This window comes from Dermacentor variabilis, chromosome 6, assembly GCF_050947875.1.
Source record: "Dermacentor variabilis isolate Ectoservices chromosome 6, ASM5094787v1, whole genome shotgun sequence".
Taxonomy (NCBI): domain Eukaryota; kingdom Metazoa; phylum Arthropoda; class Arachnida; order Ixodida; family Ixodidae; genus Dermacentor; species Dermacentor variabilis.
Window position 1 is genome coordinate 115,437,335 of NC_134573.1, and position 20,271 is coordinate 115,457,605.

Here is a 20,271-nt window from a genome sequence, read left to right on the forward strand (position 1 = left end):
GTGCACATAAGAGGACAACGTACTGTCTGCATATGAAACACGTCTTCAGATCTCAATAATCAAAGACCAGCAAAGCCAGCGCTCTCTCATGCTCAAAACGACCATGTCATGATGCCATTAGAACTCTTACGTCCTCATAAACTGCGGTGCTAACGTGATCACGCATTCGCCGTCGTTCCATGAGTGCGGCTCGCTCTCAATAAGCAATGCGTAAATAGTGTTGATATTTAGAAATTAAATAATCATTTTGATATTTAGACGTTAAATAAGCAACGAGTAAATTGTCTTGATATTTAGAGCGAGCTGAACTCAGCATGCGACGGCGAATGTGTGGTCACGTGAACACGGTCACTGACGTTACTTTGACGAAAGGACCTCATAATAATGTAGAATGAAGAACATCCAAACAGCGAAAGTGGGGAACAAATTCTACTTGATTCGGTGACAGATAAAGGGTGCTAGATCTCAAGTTAATATCCCGATGACCTAGCGATGGCCATGGAGACTTATTTTAGCATCTGCTTGGTAAAGTAGGTTGTGCTGCGGTACAGCGCACGAAAGAGTAAAATCAACTATTACCGTAAAAGATCTCATTAATCAAAGAGCATCAAAGCTAGCACTGCTTCAAGTTCAAAACGGTCATGCCATTAGTCTACTTGGACTCTTACGGCTTCATAATATGTGGTGCACACATAATCATGCATTCGCCGTCGTCCTCTAAGTGCAGCTCGTTCTTCATAATCAATGACTATGTTGTCTGGACTTAGGGCGAGCGGGCGCTCTATTCTGGACATTCCATCGTTTTCTTCGAGGTTTCACGTAGGCAAGACATGTACAAAATAGTGCTGAGGCAAGCTGAGGGCCTCTTTTGCTTTCGTAACGTGAAGCAAACATGACGTCTTGCTTAAGGAACTGAAATGAAGGCACTGAACTTAATGTCCATGATAAAACAAAACAACTTTCCTCCTCAATTAAAATAAAGCTGCTAGCCCGAAATATACGATTGTTCCGTCAAAAACGCTTCTCGCTTCCGTCATCTGCTGCGTACAAGCCGTCGTCTGCTTCATTAGCCAAGACGCGTGTCCCCGGGAAACGGAATGAGTCATCGTATGTTGGTGCCAACGCGCTTGTTTTCTACCTCGACACAAGATATCGACCTACCAGTGGCGATGAGGCACGTTCTAGGTCACGTTATTTGTATCTCGCGAAACGCGTGACTCAGCCCGACTCCGCTGGCTGAGACACGGGCGAATACCACCGATAGTGTTCCGCGTGCAGTAAAACCCCCTAAACTTCGTAAAGTAGCGACACTCTCCTCCTCCGCCTTCCCTCCTCCTCGTTTCTCCTCTCTTTCATGCTCCCTCCTCCACCGTGGCGCCGCCTATGCTGCTCGAGCGCAGCAGACGACCTTTCGCAGAGTGAATGCACGTATAGCAAGGCTGTGTGCTTTAGGCGTTCGCGTTGGCTTTCCAGCTCCGCGTAACTTCGTATACAGTATATAATTTCTATTCAGATGGTTATGCAGATTCAGTCACGGCACCTTTTGTTTCAATTTTTGATAGCTATTCCTTTAAAAAGCATCCGAAGGAGTGTTAACGCTGTGCGTTGACGACTGCGAATGTATCGCGTGACCCACAATTAGGTACGCAACTTTGGTCACGCGCGTGTCGCGAGATCTTCTTGCGAATGGTTGTAAATAACACGTTTACGATCTAATGCCAACACCTTGACTTCCAACAAGCCCTCAGTAGCCTAAGGAATCCGCGTCGCCCTTACCATGTGAATTCGCGGCGCGTGTCAGCTATGACGTACAAAGGCTGACGGAGATCGCTGTTCGGAAGGTTCGAAAGTGTATAACAAGCTACAGTGCCGCCAACGTGCGTGCTTGCCAATCTAAGCGCGCCCAAAGGGTCCGAAGTGGTGGTGGTGGTGGTGGTGAAGTGTAGCAACAGGCGGGTTTAGCCTGGCGAACAAGGCCGGCAATTGCTCCGCCCGATCGTCTCGCACAATACCGCTGCAGGATTTCACCATATGGCCATCCAACCGGTCTCTCTTAAGAAATCGATGAGGAGACGTGAAGTTTCTTTGCGGGCTATAACTGATCCCTCGGGAAATATAAGGTCTTGCAGGCGCATGCGGAAGGTCCTTGTTTTGCAGATTTTTCAGGAGAGTGTCTCTTTCATCTTGGAATTGCTGGCAGGACCACAAAAAGTGCTCAATGTCTCCTGTCTCGTTGCATGCCGTACAGTTCGGAGAATTGCCTCGGCCCGTTTTAAATAACCAGGCTGGTGTATTAACAGATCCTGTCCTTATTCGATATAGAAGTGTGGCTTCCTCTCGGTGCAATCTCTTGGTTACGCAGGGCATATGCGGTGGAACCCAAAGCGACGCAAAGTGATTTCGAATGTCAGATTTTTGCCCTTGATTACTCTTTGGAGCCTTGATTTTGGGAGGTTGATAGAGTGCTGCGTATGCAAGCGCATCAGCTTTTTCGTTTTCTGAGATGCCAATGTGGGAAGGAATCCACTGAAACTTTAGTGTGAAGCCTTTGTTATTGAGTTATTTTACGATGGCTAGTGATTTGCGTGGGAACTTGAGGGATGGCAAAGCACGGTGTATTTGTTGTAATGCGGCCTTCGAGTCCGTAAGGACAAACACATTCTGCGGAGGCAAAGTCTTTAGTTTGCGTAGCGCAGAAGCTATTGCTACGCCTGCCACAACTGTCGACGAGGCTATACAGTCCAGACGGGCAGACCACGTATATCTTAGAGAGGGAATATAGACTGCAGCTGCACAGCGGTCTTCGTCTGCCTTGACAGAGCCATCTGTGTATACTTGTAGGTGATTCGGGTAAATCGTGTTCAGGTGTTCCAGGACTAATGACTTCGCTTCTGCAGATGGAATGCAGCTCTTTGATTGCAATCGTGGTACACTTAAGTTGCATGTGATGTCCTCGAATGTCCAGGATGGTTCTATCCTTTCCCTCTGTCTCGAGCAGCGCAATCCTAATACGCGAAGCGTGTTCAATGCTGCATAAAAATGTGAGCGCGGCCTGTTACCTATACGTCGTAAGAGGGCTCTACCGGGCGTAGACTCACTCAATCGTAGGAGCTGGATCATCAGAACCTGGGAAGCCTGGAGTCGTAGAGGGCGTCACTCAGCTTCGTAGAGCACTTTCTTGTTTGACGCTGGCTGAGGGACTCCAAGGCAAAGTCGGATACCTTTTCTGTGGATGGCTTCTAAGCGCTCGTATTGGCTGTCTGAAGGTGACATCAGAGGTAGCTGATACAGGATTCGACTGGTAACCAACGCTGTATGTAGTTGTAGCATCGACGTCGGGTGGTTGCCCCAGCGTATGCCAGCGACTCGCTTAAGTGGGCGCTGGTGCTATTATGTTTCTCGTGTCTGAACGTCGAAAGAAATACCGCGGCCGATTATAGAGTCGGGACTCTGCGTACATAAGAAAATAAAATAAGTTTTTAGCATTCGTGCGCGAAGCCGGAGCGCGATAACAATGCTTAACTCACTCTCAAACAAGACCAAAATGGGCTTGAGTAATTTTTTTCAGGTTAGTGACTTAACGAATAACACTTCATCGTACGTTGGTTCGTCCGTTCACTAAGTTACGTACTTGTCCCGAACCGAGTTGCACTGAGGTGCATGCATTGAGGATAGTTGCGCTCCCTCCGAAGTAACATTTGCGAGACATGACTTTATATAGTGAAGCCATGATCGCGCAAAGAATCCCCCCGCCATGATGCAGCCGAAATCGCGGCAACTGAAATGATGTTTTATATAGGTCAACATGATATGAAAAGGCACTCGAGTTGCAAGTTAACAGTTGATTTTCAGCATAGATGCATTACAGATTTGTCTTTGCAGTCACAAGTCCGTGTGCACCACTTATTGTCTCATTGCGTAATTAGACGCACCAGCCTAAGAGCCCTACAGCAAGCGCGTCTCAATTAGGCATAGTGACTGTAGAAACTAGTAGGGGACTGAACGAGCAAGCGAACGACTAAACGAGCGCGTAAACTTAACAAACGAGCAAACGACTAAGAACTAACGACGACTAAACCAGCCAGGGAGCGGGCGGGCGACCGCATGTTTTCTTTGCGAGTGCTCCACCACCGCGCCTTAAGCTTCGCACACTTTAAAGCTCACGCGAATTAGCACATACGTCTCAATTACCTATGATGCTGTCGCTGGGCGACGAACGCACCGCGTAACACGGTTTCGGGAGAGCAGGCACGCTTCTCATCGGTGCCTCTGTATCGCAAATCCACCAGGCGACCGCCGACGAGAAAAACGAACAAATGAGGCAAACAAAACTATTCTATCTAAAGAAGGCTAGTAAGTAAGCACAAAAGGCACGGAGTTGCTCTCCTAAGTGGAGCTTTCATGATCGAGACTGAAATTTTGTCAAAAGGACTGCGCTGAATCTTAAAAATTTTGCAATCTTTTATCGCACGCAGCCTCGCGTGCCCGCGAACTCAAGCCGGTTGGCGCACAAAACAATTATGCTCAACAAATACCACTAACGCGACCACGTAGCGCGTATATAAACAAAGCAGACGTTGCGTAAAAATCGTGTTAAAGCGTACAGACAAATGAAAACAGGCAGAATGAACTGTGCAGAATCTACTACGTTATTGCCCGCAGCAAAATACGGAAGCCTGGCACATAGTATACCATGAGAGACTCACAACTCACTTCGCATAGTCGCGTGGAGGATGTTGGTCGAAAGTTCTCCCTCCCGATTCGGTGCCTTCATTCTTAACGCGTGGTGCTTACCGGATGGTATCGCTAATAGTTTCTTGCCTTTGCTAAAGCTGTTTTGGCATCTGAAGGCGCCCCAGGTCATGGTCACAGAAAATGACGTGAAGAGACGTCGCGCTTGCCACAAAACTTCCTTCAAGGGGTTCACAAAATCAAAACAGCACAAAATAGGAATGGAAAGAATGGCGCAACAAGCGCCGCTTCTCAAGCAAAAATGGCACTGAAGCCTGACCGTTAACAAAGGAAGCAGGCGCAAGGGGCCACGTGATGCCACTAGGCCAATAGCGACGCGGCGTCGGCTTCGGCCAGAGCGCTCGAGGAGGAGGCGGCATTCTTCAAAGCATGGCATTACGTTACGAATTTTAAAGGACTTTAGCGCGCAAGCGCCGGTGCTGCCATCTCTTGTTCACTTCGCTGCTTACCCGCACCACGTGAGGATAAAACCCCTTGATCTTGAAAGTAGCGACACTCTCCGCCGCGCCGCGCCCTTTCCACTTCAATCCGCCTTTTTTCAATTTCCTGTGCTGCCCTCTGCCGCACGCCGCTGAAAACATTTTGGAATGGTCCCGGGGTTTTCGTCGGTTGATTTGTGTACCTGCGCCCACGTTGAGTGCGCGTCGATTGTGCGTTTCGTGAATCGTGAATCATTATTAATGGCTTCTTGCGATAGCATCTCGTTCCTGGAAGCCATGTAGCACTCACCGACTACTAGGTGAGCAATCCTGGGTGCGCTGTTTTGCGAACAGTGCGGCCGATAAAGGCACGCTAAGTTCCGTTTAGCGACACGGAACTGCCTTGGAATTTCTCACTGATCTCTGCACTTGGACATCGCTTTTTTGTGTTCTTTCTACACATTATTGAGATATTTCGCATATTCAGGAATTGTTCGAGCGCAGCCTTCTGCGTCGGATTTATCAAAGCGGTGCACTTAACTGTTTACATCTACATCCGCAGATCGTTGTTATCGTCAAATATTGTGGATAAGGTGCATCGCTAATAAGAAACAGTGTCATAACGTAGCAAAACATGCATATCTGCGCATATGTGTCATGTTGTTACACGCTGAGACGAGTCAATATGAGCGGCCGAACCACTTAAACATGGCTAACGTGTTCCAGATGAAATATTACGGGCTGTTTATTTATTTCTGATTCTCGCTTTTCCTAAACTCCACCATACTTACAGTTTTAGCGTGCCATAGAGCATTATTAGAGAATACTGTGCTCGCATAAGTGCTCATTTGTTCTCTCACGTGTTGTTCTCTCACGAAAACGCACGGATGCCATCGCTCACACGGCGTTGGCATAACTGAGTGAGGCGGTTGTTTATGCTGTATACCGAATACACGTTCTCTTGTTTGCCGCTTGATGCAGAGACAAATTGTGCATCTCTGACATTGAGAAATGTGTCGCCAAAGCAACACGTACAGACCCACCAATGTACGCAGCGAATACGACCGACAGCCTACAGGTACCGTGACGTACAGATGTTGGCACAGCGCTGTGTCACCGCTTATTGTGTACGCGCCGTGCGAAGGGAAGTGTAGTTGAGTTCAAATTGTTAGGTCGAACGAAACTGCTTTTATAGTTCAGTTCTGGCCTTAACTACTTACATTTCAGTTCAGGTCCGCCGCTAGCGGGTTCACGAACTCGGCGCCAGGTTCAGATCGCTGAAGAGGATCAACATTCGCTCAAACTTCATGGGCACGGCTTGAGAGGGTTGAAGCTTGTGAATTTCAACGTGGTAGGCATGTTTTATTCATTTTGAACACGATTAATGATATGTGCAAGTGAAGACGCTATCGCTATCATGTTGTCTGTTCGACGGCCGATCACGCAGGGTGCGGTCGAACGATGGTCGGCACGCTGATTTTGCCGGTGCCTTCGACAAGAAAGCCTGTCACAGTACATGTCGCGTTCGTCGGTTGCAACGCTGTCGACCGGGTATGATAAAATCGCTTCAGTGGCGCACAATAGTTGGTCAATCGTTGGAGTGAGCGTCTGGTCGGTCTCGTATCGACCCAGTGTTGCCGCGCCTTACGAGTACGTGCAGTCAGGTACGCGCTGCTACCTCCAGCAAGTGAGGGCCGACGCTGCAAGAAGACTTCGTCAGCAAGGTGATGTACGCCCTTGCAATTTTTTAACAATAACACGCGAGCATCGATCGCAAGACGCGTCAGTGGCCGTGCAGCGGTGAGGGGCAACCCTGAAGCGAACAGTGCAGCAGTACGCATTCCAACTAGAATCCGCCTCACATGACCGCACATAAAGTTGCCGATCCCGCCGTCCGTCGCCTCTGCAAGGCCTCTGACAGGCCTTACCGTCGACGCTCGCGTGTTATTGTTAAAAAAATTGCAAGGGTGCACTTAAGTGTCCCCCAAATGCAACTTGGCAGCAGCAGCCGTGGCACCAGGGACACTCCACTAAGCAATACTTTTTGGTTGCGCAGATTGGAGCACAGCAATCGGCAAGCGTTGATTTCCAACGCCGTTGTGCTGACAAGCATACGGCTATCTTGGCACGTGGACTTCACGCCCACCATCCCCGCCAGTCGATATCACCGTGGGCACCTGGTGACATCTCGCAACGCTACCACTGAACTGGACCGCTCCGTGGCGCGACCAGCACTACAAACAAGGAATCCGTCTGGTCCTGCGTTTCCCTTGGCAGCAGCAGCCGTGGCAACAGGGGCACACCACTATGCAATACTTTTTGGTTGCGCAAGTTAGTCTTCGCTTTTATACGGCATTTACCACTTCAGTTCTTAACTTTTGTCACGCCTCCTGCTGCCAAGGTTACTCCTGTGGTTTTTTAGCGATGCCCAGTAATGCAGAACTTGCTCGCGATGTTGACGCCCTTCGGAAAAAAATCGCAGAAATGCGTGAAAGTTTGCGCATGATGAACCAGCTGTACGAAAAATCGAGGGGAAAATGTGACGCTGTGAATGCAGAGAACAAAACACTCGCAAAAGAAAACGAAAAGCTGGCTAGAAGGGTAGCGGACCTCGAGCAGTATTCTCGTACAAACAATGTCAAGATCAGGGGTGTGCCGTCCACACAAGGCGAGAATTGCGTCGCTGTTGTCCAAAAAATCGGCGGCAAGATTGGCTGCCCTGTGGCACCATCTGACATAGGCATTGTTGACCGCGTCCCTGCGAAGAAGGATAAACATATAATTGCACGCTTCTGTTCCCGCACTAAGAAGGCTGATTTCGTCAATAAGGCCCGGAAATCACGACTAAACACTACTACTCTCGGCTTCCCTCCGTCTGCAGAGGCCAAGGTCTTTATCAACGACTACTTAACACAAGACAACAAACGTCTGTCTGCTCAAGCCCTCGAAATGAAAAAGCCGCACAACTGGAAATTTCTATGGACGGACAACTGCCGCATCAAAGCACGAAAGACAGAAGGACGCCGCGTGTACGTTATTTCTAGCACACGCGACCTTTCGCTAATGGCCTCGTAGCTGTCCAAGCCTTCTGTTTTCATATCTAGTCAAATAAATATTCCAGAGAATGTATTTTTCTTCAGAAGAACTAAAACGTTCGCTAAATAAAAGCAGGCTCACCCATAAATCCCTGATACACTTTAACATACGTAGCCTATCAAAGAACTATGATAACATGATAGATTTCTAACCTAAATAACCTTTTCGCTATCATTTGCCTCTCAGAAGTATGGTTGACAAACGCTGATAGCAAGCTATTTGGTATACCCGGATACGCAGTGGAAGTATGTGCTCGTAAGGATGTTCGGTATGGTGGTTCAGTAATTTTTGTCCAAGGTAACCATCCATATCACCGTCGCCATGATCTATCTTTCTCTTGTCCTAACATTCGATCAGTATTTTTGGAATTCGACAAATCTTTTCTTTCAGCTAACAGTAGAAACACAATTATTGGATAAGTATATCGTTCTCAATCATCATGTTCTGCAAACTTCTGTTCTCAACTAGATGCTATCTTGAGCATCATTGCAAACGAAAACAAAAATGTCGTCATCCTCGGGGACATAAACATAGATCTTACTAACCACAACGATAGTCATTACTCTAACTATACCAACTGCTATGCGGGATATGGCCTAGATTCATAAATAACCGTACCCACAAGATGTCCTCCGCCCGGATCTCACTCTTTAATAGATCATGTATTATCAAACTTACACCTAGAGCAATGTGCTGGCGTAGTCACTGTTCCCATAACAGACCACTATCCGTATTCGTTCTATTAAAGTATATTAATCCACCGTACCAACGAAACATAAAAACAGCGAACTTTCACACCACTAAGTTCATTAGTCAAATTGCTGAAATCAACTGGAACCCGATTCTTTCTATAACAGACCCAATCCTGGCATTCGAACAATTTAACAACAAAGTTAAAAGCGTCTACTCGGAGTGTACGAGTCTAACACAAAATACTCATTGGTTCTCCGCCCCTACAAACCTATGGATAACAGGATCCCTCTTAAAATGTATTAAAAACATGATAACCTCAATAAAATATTAATGCGTCTACGTTTTAATGCAACTTTAAAGTCGCGGTACATAAATTATTCTAATACACTTACCATACTCTTGAAAGAAGCCAAGCGTTCCTACTTTGAGAAAACGATTGTTAAATGGAAAAATAACACCCGTAAAACCTGGGATACCATTAGGTCCTTTCTTCATCTGTGTTCACCAAACCACGCACTGAGCCAACTTAATACAGGAACAAGGGTAGTAACGGAAGCCACTGATATCGCAAATGAATTAAATACTTTTTCTGTCCAACACATGATCATTCAATAGTCAATATACCACAGCCAGTACTCAGGCAAACCACTTATTCATTTTACTTGTTCGTTACATCACCCAAAGAAGTATCCGATTCAATCGCTAGTTTACGAACTACAGGCCCCGGCCTTGATGATTTACAACCTTCTAAAATCAAATTAGTATCATCTCATATCGCCGATGTACTGGCGCACATTATTAACTGCCTGTTCACAACAGGCGTTTTCCCCGACGAATTACAACACGGTAAATTAACTCCTATATTAAAAAAAGATAACAAAGAATTAATTTCAAACTATCGCCCCATCTGCATGCTATCTTTTTTCAGCAAAGTCATTGAGAAACTACTTGTATACCGCATAACAAACTACTTTCACAAATTTAATCTTCTCTCGGCTGAACAACACGGGTTTCGTGAAGGTTATTCGACTGAAACAGCTATAACGTCATTCACTGACAAAATAAAACATGCCCTTGACAACTCCCATATTGTTGGTTCAGTTTTCATTGACTTCAGTAAAGCATTTGACACCATCTGTCATAACATCCTTTCTTACAAGTTAGAAGCTCTGGGCATTCGTGGCCCAGCTCTTACGCTCATCCGCAGTTATTTGACTAACAGAACACACGTTGTAAATTTCGGAGGTTCACTCTCGCGCACTAAATCAGTCACTGAAGGTGTCCCACAAGGCTCACTTTTAGGCCCTTTACTTTTCCTGGTGTACATTAATGAACTTCCTCACTGTTTAACCAGTACTTCATCTATACTATATGCTGATGACACGACTATATTTACTAATAGCAAATGCATAAATACTGTAATAAAACGACTAAATTCTGACATAAGCAACTTATCTGCGTGGTGCACAAGTAACAAACTTCACATCAACCCTTCGGAAACTCAGTTTATGCTTTTTCATACACATAAACGCGTCATCGCGCCCGCGCCACCACTCGTCTTACAAACTCATGTTCTCTCACCTGCACAGGAAGTTGTCTTCCTTGGCGTCAAACTTGACCCCTAACTTAAGTTTAACTTGCATGCTGACATGGTCTCAAGAAAATTGCCTTTGGAATAAGAGTACTAATTCTAACGCACTCGTATTTTCCACAAAACGTTACAACTTAACTTTATTACGCATTTATTCATTGTCACTTGCAATACTGCATCTCAGTTTGTGGAAACGCATATTGCTCGCACAAATACATCTACAGCATTTACAAAATCAAGCCTTGAGGATCATCAATTTCTCTACGTGAAGAAGGGGGGTTAATCGAGGGGCCCGATTTTTATTAGTCATATCATAAGAAGCCAACAAACACTGACACCGAGGAAAACATAGGGGAGATTACTTGTGCTTAATGGAATGAAATAAAGAAATGATAAATTGACGCAAATTAAAGTGGTTGAAAAAAACAACTTGCCGCAAGTGGGAACCGAACCCACAACCTTCGCATTTCGCCTGCGATGCTCTACCAATTGAGCTACCGTGGCGTCGTTTTCCCATCAACTTTCTTGGGTATTTGTGTGTCCTAGTAGAAGCCTGGCAGTGTTAGCCAGCGCCACCACTCACAGACCTTGGCGTCGGACGTGGAACGTCCTTCTTGCCGCAGGCGTCACGAGGACGTGGTCTTTTTTGGAAGAAGGCAACTGGTCAGTAAGCCCACATATGCTACCTGAAGACATCAATGTTGCCGGATTCGAGACCCTCGTTATGTAGTCAACGAGAAGAAAGGGAGTTAATCGAGGGGCCCGATATTTATTAGTCATATCATAAGAAGCCAACAAACACTGACACCAAGGACAACGTAGGGGAAAATACTTGTGCTTCGTGAAATACGAAGGTTGTGTGTTCGGTTCCCACTTGCGGCAAGTTGTTTTTTCATCCACTTTTATTTCCATTAATTTATCATTTTTTTATTTCATTTATTAAGCACAAGTAATTTCCCCTATGTTGTCCTTAGTGTCAGTGTTTGTTGGCTTCTTATGATATGCCTATCAATTTCTCTATAGTTACATGTCGCATGCAGTACTAATTTTCAATTCCTTAAACATACTACCATTACGTTACATGCTCCAACTCAGATTGGTTTTACTAATATACCGCACACTAAATCATGAAATAATTTTAGATGCATTTAATAACTCTGCTCTTACCAACACAAACAATACGAGATTTTCCTCTAACAACAATTTTTTTTACTCCCTCGAATAAACGCTAATTATGGAATGTTTACTTCCCTTTTTACGGCCATTAAATACTGGAACAAACTACCGCTCCATATTAAATCCTGCCGCACAACGTTAACATTCAGGAGAGATACGAATATTTACTAACGACACTACTGGCTACTGATTCATTACTATAAGTATATATTGTGTACAAATTTATTTTCCAGTTTTCAATGATTCTGTATTTGCCTAATGTATGGATAGCTTTTATTTATTTTTATTCTATCTCCCTTTGGGTCTTCTCTTTTCTCCTTTCCTAGGCGTTTTAAATTTTTGTCGCATAGTATATATAACATTTGTACTTTGCGTATTGTTATTATATATTTGTTTCTAATTATCTGTTACATTAACCTCGTGTTCTTTGATATGTGTCATCCTTTCTTTCCATAACGTGTCAATTACTACATATTTATTTATTCATACGCTGTATCAGTTTCATTTGCTTGTATGTTGAACTTGAATTATTGTAAGCACCTTGTATTTGTTTATTTCCTTCATTACCTTGGTGTTTTCTGATGTCTGCCGCTGCTATGTTACCATAATGTATTAATTCCTGCACTGTTAAATTACTAATAGGAGGTCCCCCTGACACTTCTTGTAACTGCGGGACCTCCCTCTGTACTAATGATGAATGATGAAAAAAATAAAAAAATCCTCGAATTTCTCGTTAAATTTGCTAGCCATAATTGAAAGGCGGCAACTACCTGTCTCACGGTGCAGTCCGGACAAATCGGACGATGCCCTGGCCGCTTTCTCTATTAAAGTGGAGTTGCAGCCTCACGCTACGCCCGTTTTCGGCACCGTAACGACGTCGAGTTACCAGTAGAGTTTCAAAGCGGTACACGGTACAAGTGCTTGCAGCAGCGCGCGTCCGAGCGCTTTTTTTTTTTTTTTGAGGGGGGGGGGGGAGGAGGGATTTCGGGTGCGCGGCCACGCGCCCGACCCTTCCAAAAGGCGCCGTCGCGCCATGAAAGAGGCGCATCCTCTTCATAATTCTCGCCTCCCTGGGCCGGCGCGGTGCGCATGGCACACTGAACCCTCCAGTGGTTCGCAGCAGCCGCATTAGAACTGATGCGCGCGCTTGGTTATTCGGCCCTCTTAAACGTTATACGGGAAGTCATCCCTTGTAAAACTGTCATGACGAAAGTACGCTGCCAATAGAACGTCCTGACCATATTTTTTTAGACGGTTCGATAAAGACAAGCGAAAGCGCTGCGAAAGAATGAGTACCAAGCGGTGGCTGAGCGGTTTGCACTCTCTGTCGCCACTTGGGCTGTCCGTAACGCGGAGGTGTATTGAGCACATATAATGTAAGCAGCTTAGAATATTCGAGATGATTTGTTTAATGATCGTGGCTCCTAAAAAGCTCAAAGCAGGTGACCAAGAAGAAATGTGATAGTTTATTTAAGGTGAATTTGCCGGAATAACTGGGCCAGAAGCCTTTGTACCATCGCCACTGTGCAAAAGTGTACGTAAACAACAACAACAAAAAAATGCTTGCCGTATTGAAATTTTGCGAAGATACAAGCAGCACTCAATGCGAGTAAGAGTTCATTGGTTTCACAAGTATCAGGCGCAAAAAACACACGCACGCATACAAAGACACGCGCACACATGAACACACATACACACACACGCACACATACAAACACACGCGCACACATACATACACATGCGCACGCTTACACATACACGCACACATACACACGCACACATACACACGCACACAATTATAACATTGGAGTTACAGGCATTAACTTATTAACTACATATATTTGAAAACTAATGCACGCGCGAAAACACAATAACTTTGTCACGACACGAAGAGTCAACAAAAATTTCAGCGATTCACTTAAAAAAATAACGATATGCACAGTTATAGGTGCTCTGCATTGAACTGAACGAAGAGTCCGGCTCTGCAACGAGCACTAAAATCCACGCAACTTCACCCAGAAATTTAAGGAAAGCTTTAACAGTAGCCTTTCAAATTATGACCTGCTTAGAAGGGGCAAAGTGCTTTCTCCTGATGTTATTGGGCCACTGCTTCTGGCACATAACATTCCGTTCCCCTCGGGGAATAGAAAATAAGGATAGCCCTTTCCCTCACCTGCTGCTGCAATGAAATGCGCAGCAACAAGGAATTTCCGTAAAGAACGAAGCTCAGATTCCTACGGAAAGAAGGAAACATTGAGGAAACACAGGTATGGAGCGGCCGGACGAACACCGCTTGGCAGGTGCATGTCGGGCAGGAGAAACTAAGGAGGAACTAAAAAAGCGCGAAAGCAAGTTTCAGGATGTTTTCGTCGCGTCAGGGTCAGCGGACAGGGTACTTTCGCGCGCCGCAACAATTAAGCGTCGCTGATGCGCTGGCAGCGCGAAAGAAGGGGAGATTCACCGCTCCGGTGAGGCTGTCTCGGCCATGGAGGAAGAAAAAGACAGGAGGGAGCATTACGTCACGTAGCCAGCCTTGGCGAGCGAACGCTCTGTGAAGCCACAGTGCCGGCCCAACACGTCACCTCTTGCATCGAGATAATGGAGGAAATTGGACATTTGACGAGACGTTTGGTTACCCGTAGTTTTCCGCGACAACGTTAAGGAGCTCGTGTCGCAGAAAAGCCGGTGTCGTCGTTGTCGGCGTCGGCGGCATTGGCCGTGAGCGAAAAATCTCGGAAGGCAATTCATAAATAAAAACAACTTGGAAAATGGGCTGGGTGGGAATCGAACAAGGGTCTCCGGAGTGTGAGACGGAGACGCTACCACTCAGCCATCGATCGTTCAAAGTGTGACAAAAACGCCTCCAGTGAATGAGGTCTTGTCTTACAAACGTGCCGTAGAAAGCTGTATTGCTGTGTATATCGGTAATTATGAGCATGTAAATTACACAAGTCGCAGTTAAACGCGCAGCGATGTACGCTTCCGCTACTGTTCTGCGCTTTCCACACACGCAGAGCCATCTTGCGGCAAACACAGAAGACCCCCTCCTCGCACTGTACGGCGCTGCCCCGACAGGTGGCGCGCCACGCGCACATTGCAGGGTGATATGGGCTGGAATAGTTTCGAAGTGAGGGAAGCTCGCAGTAAAATTGAGTATGAAGAATGGCTGAGGGAATATGGAAGAAAGTAAATGGGCTGGGAGAGTGTTCGGGTATCTGTACAGGAAAAACATTGATTGACAGTGGAGGAAAAGAACTAGGAAGCTTACCAGCAAGTATGCGGCCTGTAGCGTGGGCAACACAGCAACACAGAAGGTCAAGCGGAAGTCAGAGAGGCTGAATTAATCTCATGGGTGGCGGCAAATGAAAAGAAGCCTGCCATGAGTAACTACTTAGGAGGAAAAAACGAAATCAGGAAAGGAACCATTTATGATAACTCAAAGGGAAGCTCATTACTTTTCGAAGCGAGATCGGGATGCCTTAGAACACGCACCTATAAAGCGAGATATAAGAAGGAAGAAGAAGCATGTGCTTGGTGCGGTAAAGCTAGGGAAACGACGGAGCATGTTTTATTAGAATCTGAGGACGTCTACCCAGCGGTCGATTTAGGCACCACTGGCCTCCTTGAAGTCTTTGGGTTCAGAGGGAGCAGTGGCAAAGCAAACATGTCCGCAATAGACATTAGTAAGAGGCGATTGGAGGATTGGTGGAAGAAAATTAGGGAAACGACAAAAGCACATTCGAAATAGGGGATCAGAAAATTTGGGCGTGGTACTTCATAGTGTCCTTTTTTCTTTTTTCATTATTTAACCTAGGTACGATATTAGGCAGTATAGTAGCAAGAGCCTGGTGGCGCAACCCACCACCCCGTTCCAAAGGGGACTCTCCTAACATCCATCCATCCAGGGGCTGTGTGGGGACCGGTGCGAGGCCCGTCGCGGTCCGGTTGTCCGTGCCGATCACGACGTTTGGCTCGCGTAGATCGTTTCCCCCTCCGAGACACGGAGTTCTTTGGTTCGTTCCGCTTGTTCGGGCGGACGTTTCGTTGCCGCGCCGAACGCTGCGTTGCTCGACGCTCACCGCGTGATTGGTGGTTGCAAAGTCCGATGCGGGGCTCCTCGTAAGTGATCGCTGCGCCGTAGCGCATTGTCTTACACCCCTTGGTGGGTCGACGGGAACGCTGTCGTGCTCCACTCTTTAAGGCAAAGCTTAAGCGTCTTCCAATTTTTTGATTCGGTGCGCGCTCGTCCAGCAGCTGCTAGCTGCTCAGATGGAGGCTTCCGTGGCTGTTCAGCTGCTCTGCCTGTATATCTGGTCGCATGTTTCTTTGAATACTTGTTTCGCTCCGGTCGTTTCCTCCAAGGTATGTGTTCTGCACTTTGGGCGAGTTGGGAGAGGTTCACAATCCAACCTCAGTGCATTTAGGCTACAGGTATACTTCGACCGAAGTAAAGTGAACAGGCTGTTGTGAACGATAATAAGCGATATGTATTTGCACATTTGCCCGTGCGTATTTTGCCCTGCTATGCGAGCTTTATTGATTTGCCTTGTAGCCGGATCAGTGGCATCTTACGCATGAGGGTTTGCATGAATGCGACTAATCGCATTGCGGGAGCGGAGTCATCCCTGCAGGCCAAAGGCGGTGGACCTTATATTGCCTCAGATGACGCTGACTCCCGCAAGAAGTTGCAAGTTAAATTTGCTACGTACGTGCTATGCTGTTCTCTCGTGAAAACTGGTCGCGAAACGCAGTGCGTTGTCAATTTATCTGCTCCCAATAAAAGCAGCAAGTACTCCATACAACGTTTGTTCCAGCTTTTGGCGTTTGGGACCGATATACGGCTGGATCATGCGGTCTCCGGTATGTTCCCAAGCACTGGCCTTGCTTCCAACACTGCTTACTGCGAACACCAACAAGCAGTTGGTCATCGGACGCATTCGATGTTACTACAAAAAATTATAAGCTTTTACGTGTCAAAACGACGATCTTATTATGATGTATGCCGCAGTGGGAATTTTGGCCACCCGGAGTTGTTTAACATGCACCTAAATCTAACTACATGGGTGCTATCGCACTTCGCCCCTGTCGAAATACGACCACCGTGGCCGGGACTCGATACCGCGATCAAACATAATAGCCACTAAGCAACCCCGACGGGTAAAACGTAACATGTATCGGCGATCGAAAAAGAAACGTGCATTTTGCTTTATCCCTTACACGAGAACTTACCAGCCTACAAAACAGTTTTTAGTCTACATTTATAGGGGACGGATATGCGTGCTTACCTTCTGAAGTGACAGACATTGCTATGCAATTTACTGCAACACGAATCACAGGCCACACTTACAGCAAAAAATAGTCAGCAGTGAGAAACGCCGCGCCCTTTCGGAGAGGCCTGCGAAATTTGCCTTCAACTGCCGACACGCTTGGAGGCGTTCGCTCTGATGCGGCTCGCTGAGCATACACGCATAGCGCAACACCGCGATTCGATGCCACAATCCGGAAACTTGAGCGTGAAATTAAGCGAAAGTGCCGTGGTGGTAGCCATGTTTTTGTTTATTTGAAGAGCTTCGAATGGTTTCGAATGTCTATTGAAAGAAATATCACCGGGAGTGCTAAAAATCTACCGCGCGCTGTGACGTTTTTATCACGCATTGGGCCGCCACAACGGATTCGATTGTGTTGCGGCATGCTCCTACCTATAATTTCCTTCCTCCATGGTCGCGGCGAAGATCAAAGAGCACCGGTACTTTCCAACATCAAGGGGCTTACATGAGGGAAGTTGAAGGCGCCGCCTTGTGTACATTTCTTTTATAAATTCAAAACCGCCGTTATCATAACCGCTGATGATATGAAAGTCATTAATCTTGATCACAATACAAACACAGGAAGAAGTCACAGAAATATTGCAATGTTCCACCAATATTATTACAAATAAACGCGTTATTTTGGAAAACGATGGCCTTTAATACAAATAACAATATTACCCGAGATCGATGCAAATACTACGAGCACGCGTTATGAGCTGAAATATTTTCATGGCCCCAAACGACTGGGAAAATGCGGCGATACGCATGCTTCTCGAACGACATTGCATATGGCCGCCTATTAGCATAATCCGCGCCGCTTGTTTAGCCACAAATAATGGCGGGAAATATCTACAATGGCAACCCTCCGCACCATCACGCAACGTCTAATTGACGTTTACGGAACGACCCTTCCTGTGACGCTCATCAGCGGTTATTCCTCCGTCCAATCAGCAAGCTGACATGGCGACTATCATGGACTACCACCACATATTCATGATATCGCCGGCGCATTGCACGGTGTTGGATCTGGAGGACAATCCCTATTGCTGTGCCCCAGATTTTAGACCTTTCCGTTGGGTGCGCGAGTTGGCCGAGGTTGAGGAGAACTTTGAGATGAAAAACTGGAGGTTTAAGTACATTATTTACAGTGAGAGTAGAAAGAAATTAACAGTCATAAAGTCATTACGGGCCGGCAGCAACTCGGACGCTGCGGCCCGTGGCAAGAAGCTCGAACGAGATGAATGAATGAATGAATGCTTTCTTGCTGCTCCCGGTCTCTGGCTTTTAACCCCTTCGGTGTCTCCAAGTCACGCCACGTTCGGCCAATCGGCGAGCCCGCTCAGGTGTCGTCATTTTCGGCCAGTGGTAGGCGCCCGGGCGAGTGTACGTCACATTCGGCTCAGAGGGTCACTTTTTGGGCTCTAATTGTCCGAGGGATTATTTGTCTGTGGTGTTACCTTCCCGGTCTGCAACTACCGTCACAAAGGCGGACGGGGGGGATTGCTCCCAGGGCTTCACGGTGCATTAGAGCCGTCTTGCCCCGCGGCTTGCAAGCGCTCAGAGGGGCCAGGCGGTTTGTTCTCGAGCGACCCCTTAGTGCCGCAAAGCAGCTTTGCTCGGGACCTACGTTACTTGGAACTGTGCCAGGCTCCCGCTACACTTTCGGGAAGAGTCAAGCACTGAATATCTCCACATGCGGCCCACGACGTGGGGGACGCCAACTCGTTTGGGACGTGCCGCGCCTCGGGAACGTGGTAGATGTGCATCTGCGCCCGTTAATTAGGTGTGACGCGATTAGGTGTGAGGCTCAGGAAAGCGTCCTGTATCTGATAACCGGCTTCTGCACTCCACCACTCACTTTCTTCGCGGTAAACTTCTTTTTTTTTTCTGGTCCGTGGAAGCCATATTGCGCTAAACTCGCAAGATGGCTGCCAAGGACCAGGAAGAAGTCTTAGTAAAATTTCCAGCTACATGTCACGATTCGTCACCTCGATGAAAACGCAACGTTGCATTTGGCAAGACTTCCATTTCCCGGCACAAATTTCAAGACGCGTGACCTCTCGACAGCCAATAAGAGTCAACATGGCGAATGATGGCGACCGTGCAGTCGCCATGTGTGTCGAGGATAGAACTCCTGTTCTGAGGGGACGACGGTGAATCAGCGATCGCATGAACCCCTCATTTTACGAGGACGTAAGAGTCTTAGTGGGTTGATACCTTCATCGTTTTCAACTTGAAAGACAGCTAGCTTTGATGGTCTTGGATTAATGAAGTATGAAAACCTTTATTTTAATGCTAAGAGTTGACCGTACTGTCACGTGCGGTATACTGTATCAAGTCGCAAATACAAAGCAGATACTGGCATCGTGAAGACTGCAAAGCAGATGTTCGTGACCATTGTTAGTCTATCGGAATATTACCTTAACAGCTTGCACTCTGTATATGTCACCAAACCAAATTGACAGCAATTACTAGCACAGCTCTAAGGAAATGCAGCAGTATTCCTTCACAGAGGGGCGACAGTTCTTGAAGCAGTTTCAAGCACGCACGTATCACACTGCCCTCAAATATCTGACTTCATCACTGGTACAGATACATTATAATTTAGGTGCAGATTGCCAAATTTCTACAGCCTCAAGTTACCTACGGAGAGTGTGAGTTGTGCAAATTACAACAAATAAAGCTATTCACGAAATATATGTAATGCGTTTCATGACATAGATTTAGAGCAAGTAATATTGCGATAAGCAATTTGCAAAACAGATGCTTACTTCCATGAGATCGGCCAACGTGGCTCTTCCCTTGTAGTCAAAGGTTCCTGTAGCAGATCCAATTAAGAGAACGACGAAAATACAGTGCGTCATTCTATGAGAACGCTCGCGAAATGATAGCGCGCGACTTTCAGAGAGGTATTTATTGAAGTATGCCATCTACAATTGTCTTGCAGCTTATATTCTTTATCTTGTACATATGCAGGACGCTAATTTTGCGTGATGAAACTCTAATGACGTGATTTTGAATTTTAATTTATTAGTCAAAACCTGATGACTAAGCACAATCTATTAGCATGTCTCTTCATTTCGAATTCATACTCGTGTGCTCCGGCGTCTTGAATGTGCTTCACAGAAGAAGCCATTTCACGCTAGATGTTTAATTAAAAGTCACATCTGTTATACGTAGAAGCCGAGTCAGAAGTTTAGGGGACTTGTGATGAAAAAAAAAAAGACAGAATATG

At 46.3% G+C, this 20,271-nt stretch overlaps 1 protein-coding gene across 6 annotated transcripts in view; it reads right to left on the minus strand.

The window, feature by feature from the left end:
- The window catches only part of LOC142585064 (uncharacterized), a 91,554-nt gene extending 71,609 nt beyond the window's left edge, over nt 1-19,945 (minus strand). For 4 of the 6 annotated variants that reach the window (XM_075695544.1, XM_075695545.1, XM_075695543.1 and 1 more), the window contains exon 1: nt 19,808-19,939. In XM_075695544.1, the coding sequence (XP_075551659.1) occupies nt 19,808-19,900 (93 nt within the window). In that variant the 5' untranslated portion in view covers nt 19,901-19,939. Of the gene's footprint in view, nt 1-19,807 lie in introns of all 6 variants that reach the window. The other 2 variants (XR_012829014.1, XR_012829013.1) reach the window with 1 other exon arrangement.
- Between the last annotated feature and the right edge of the window lie 326 nt (nt 19,946-20,271).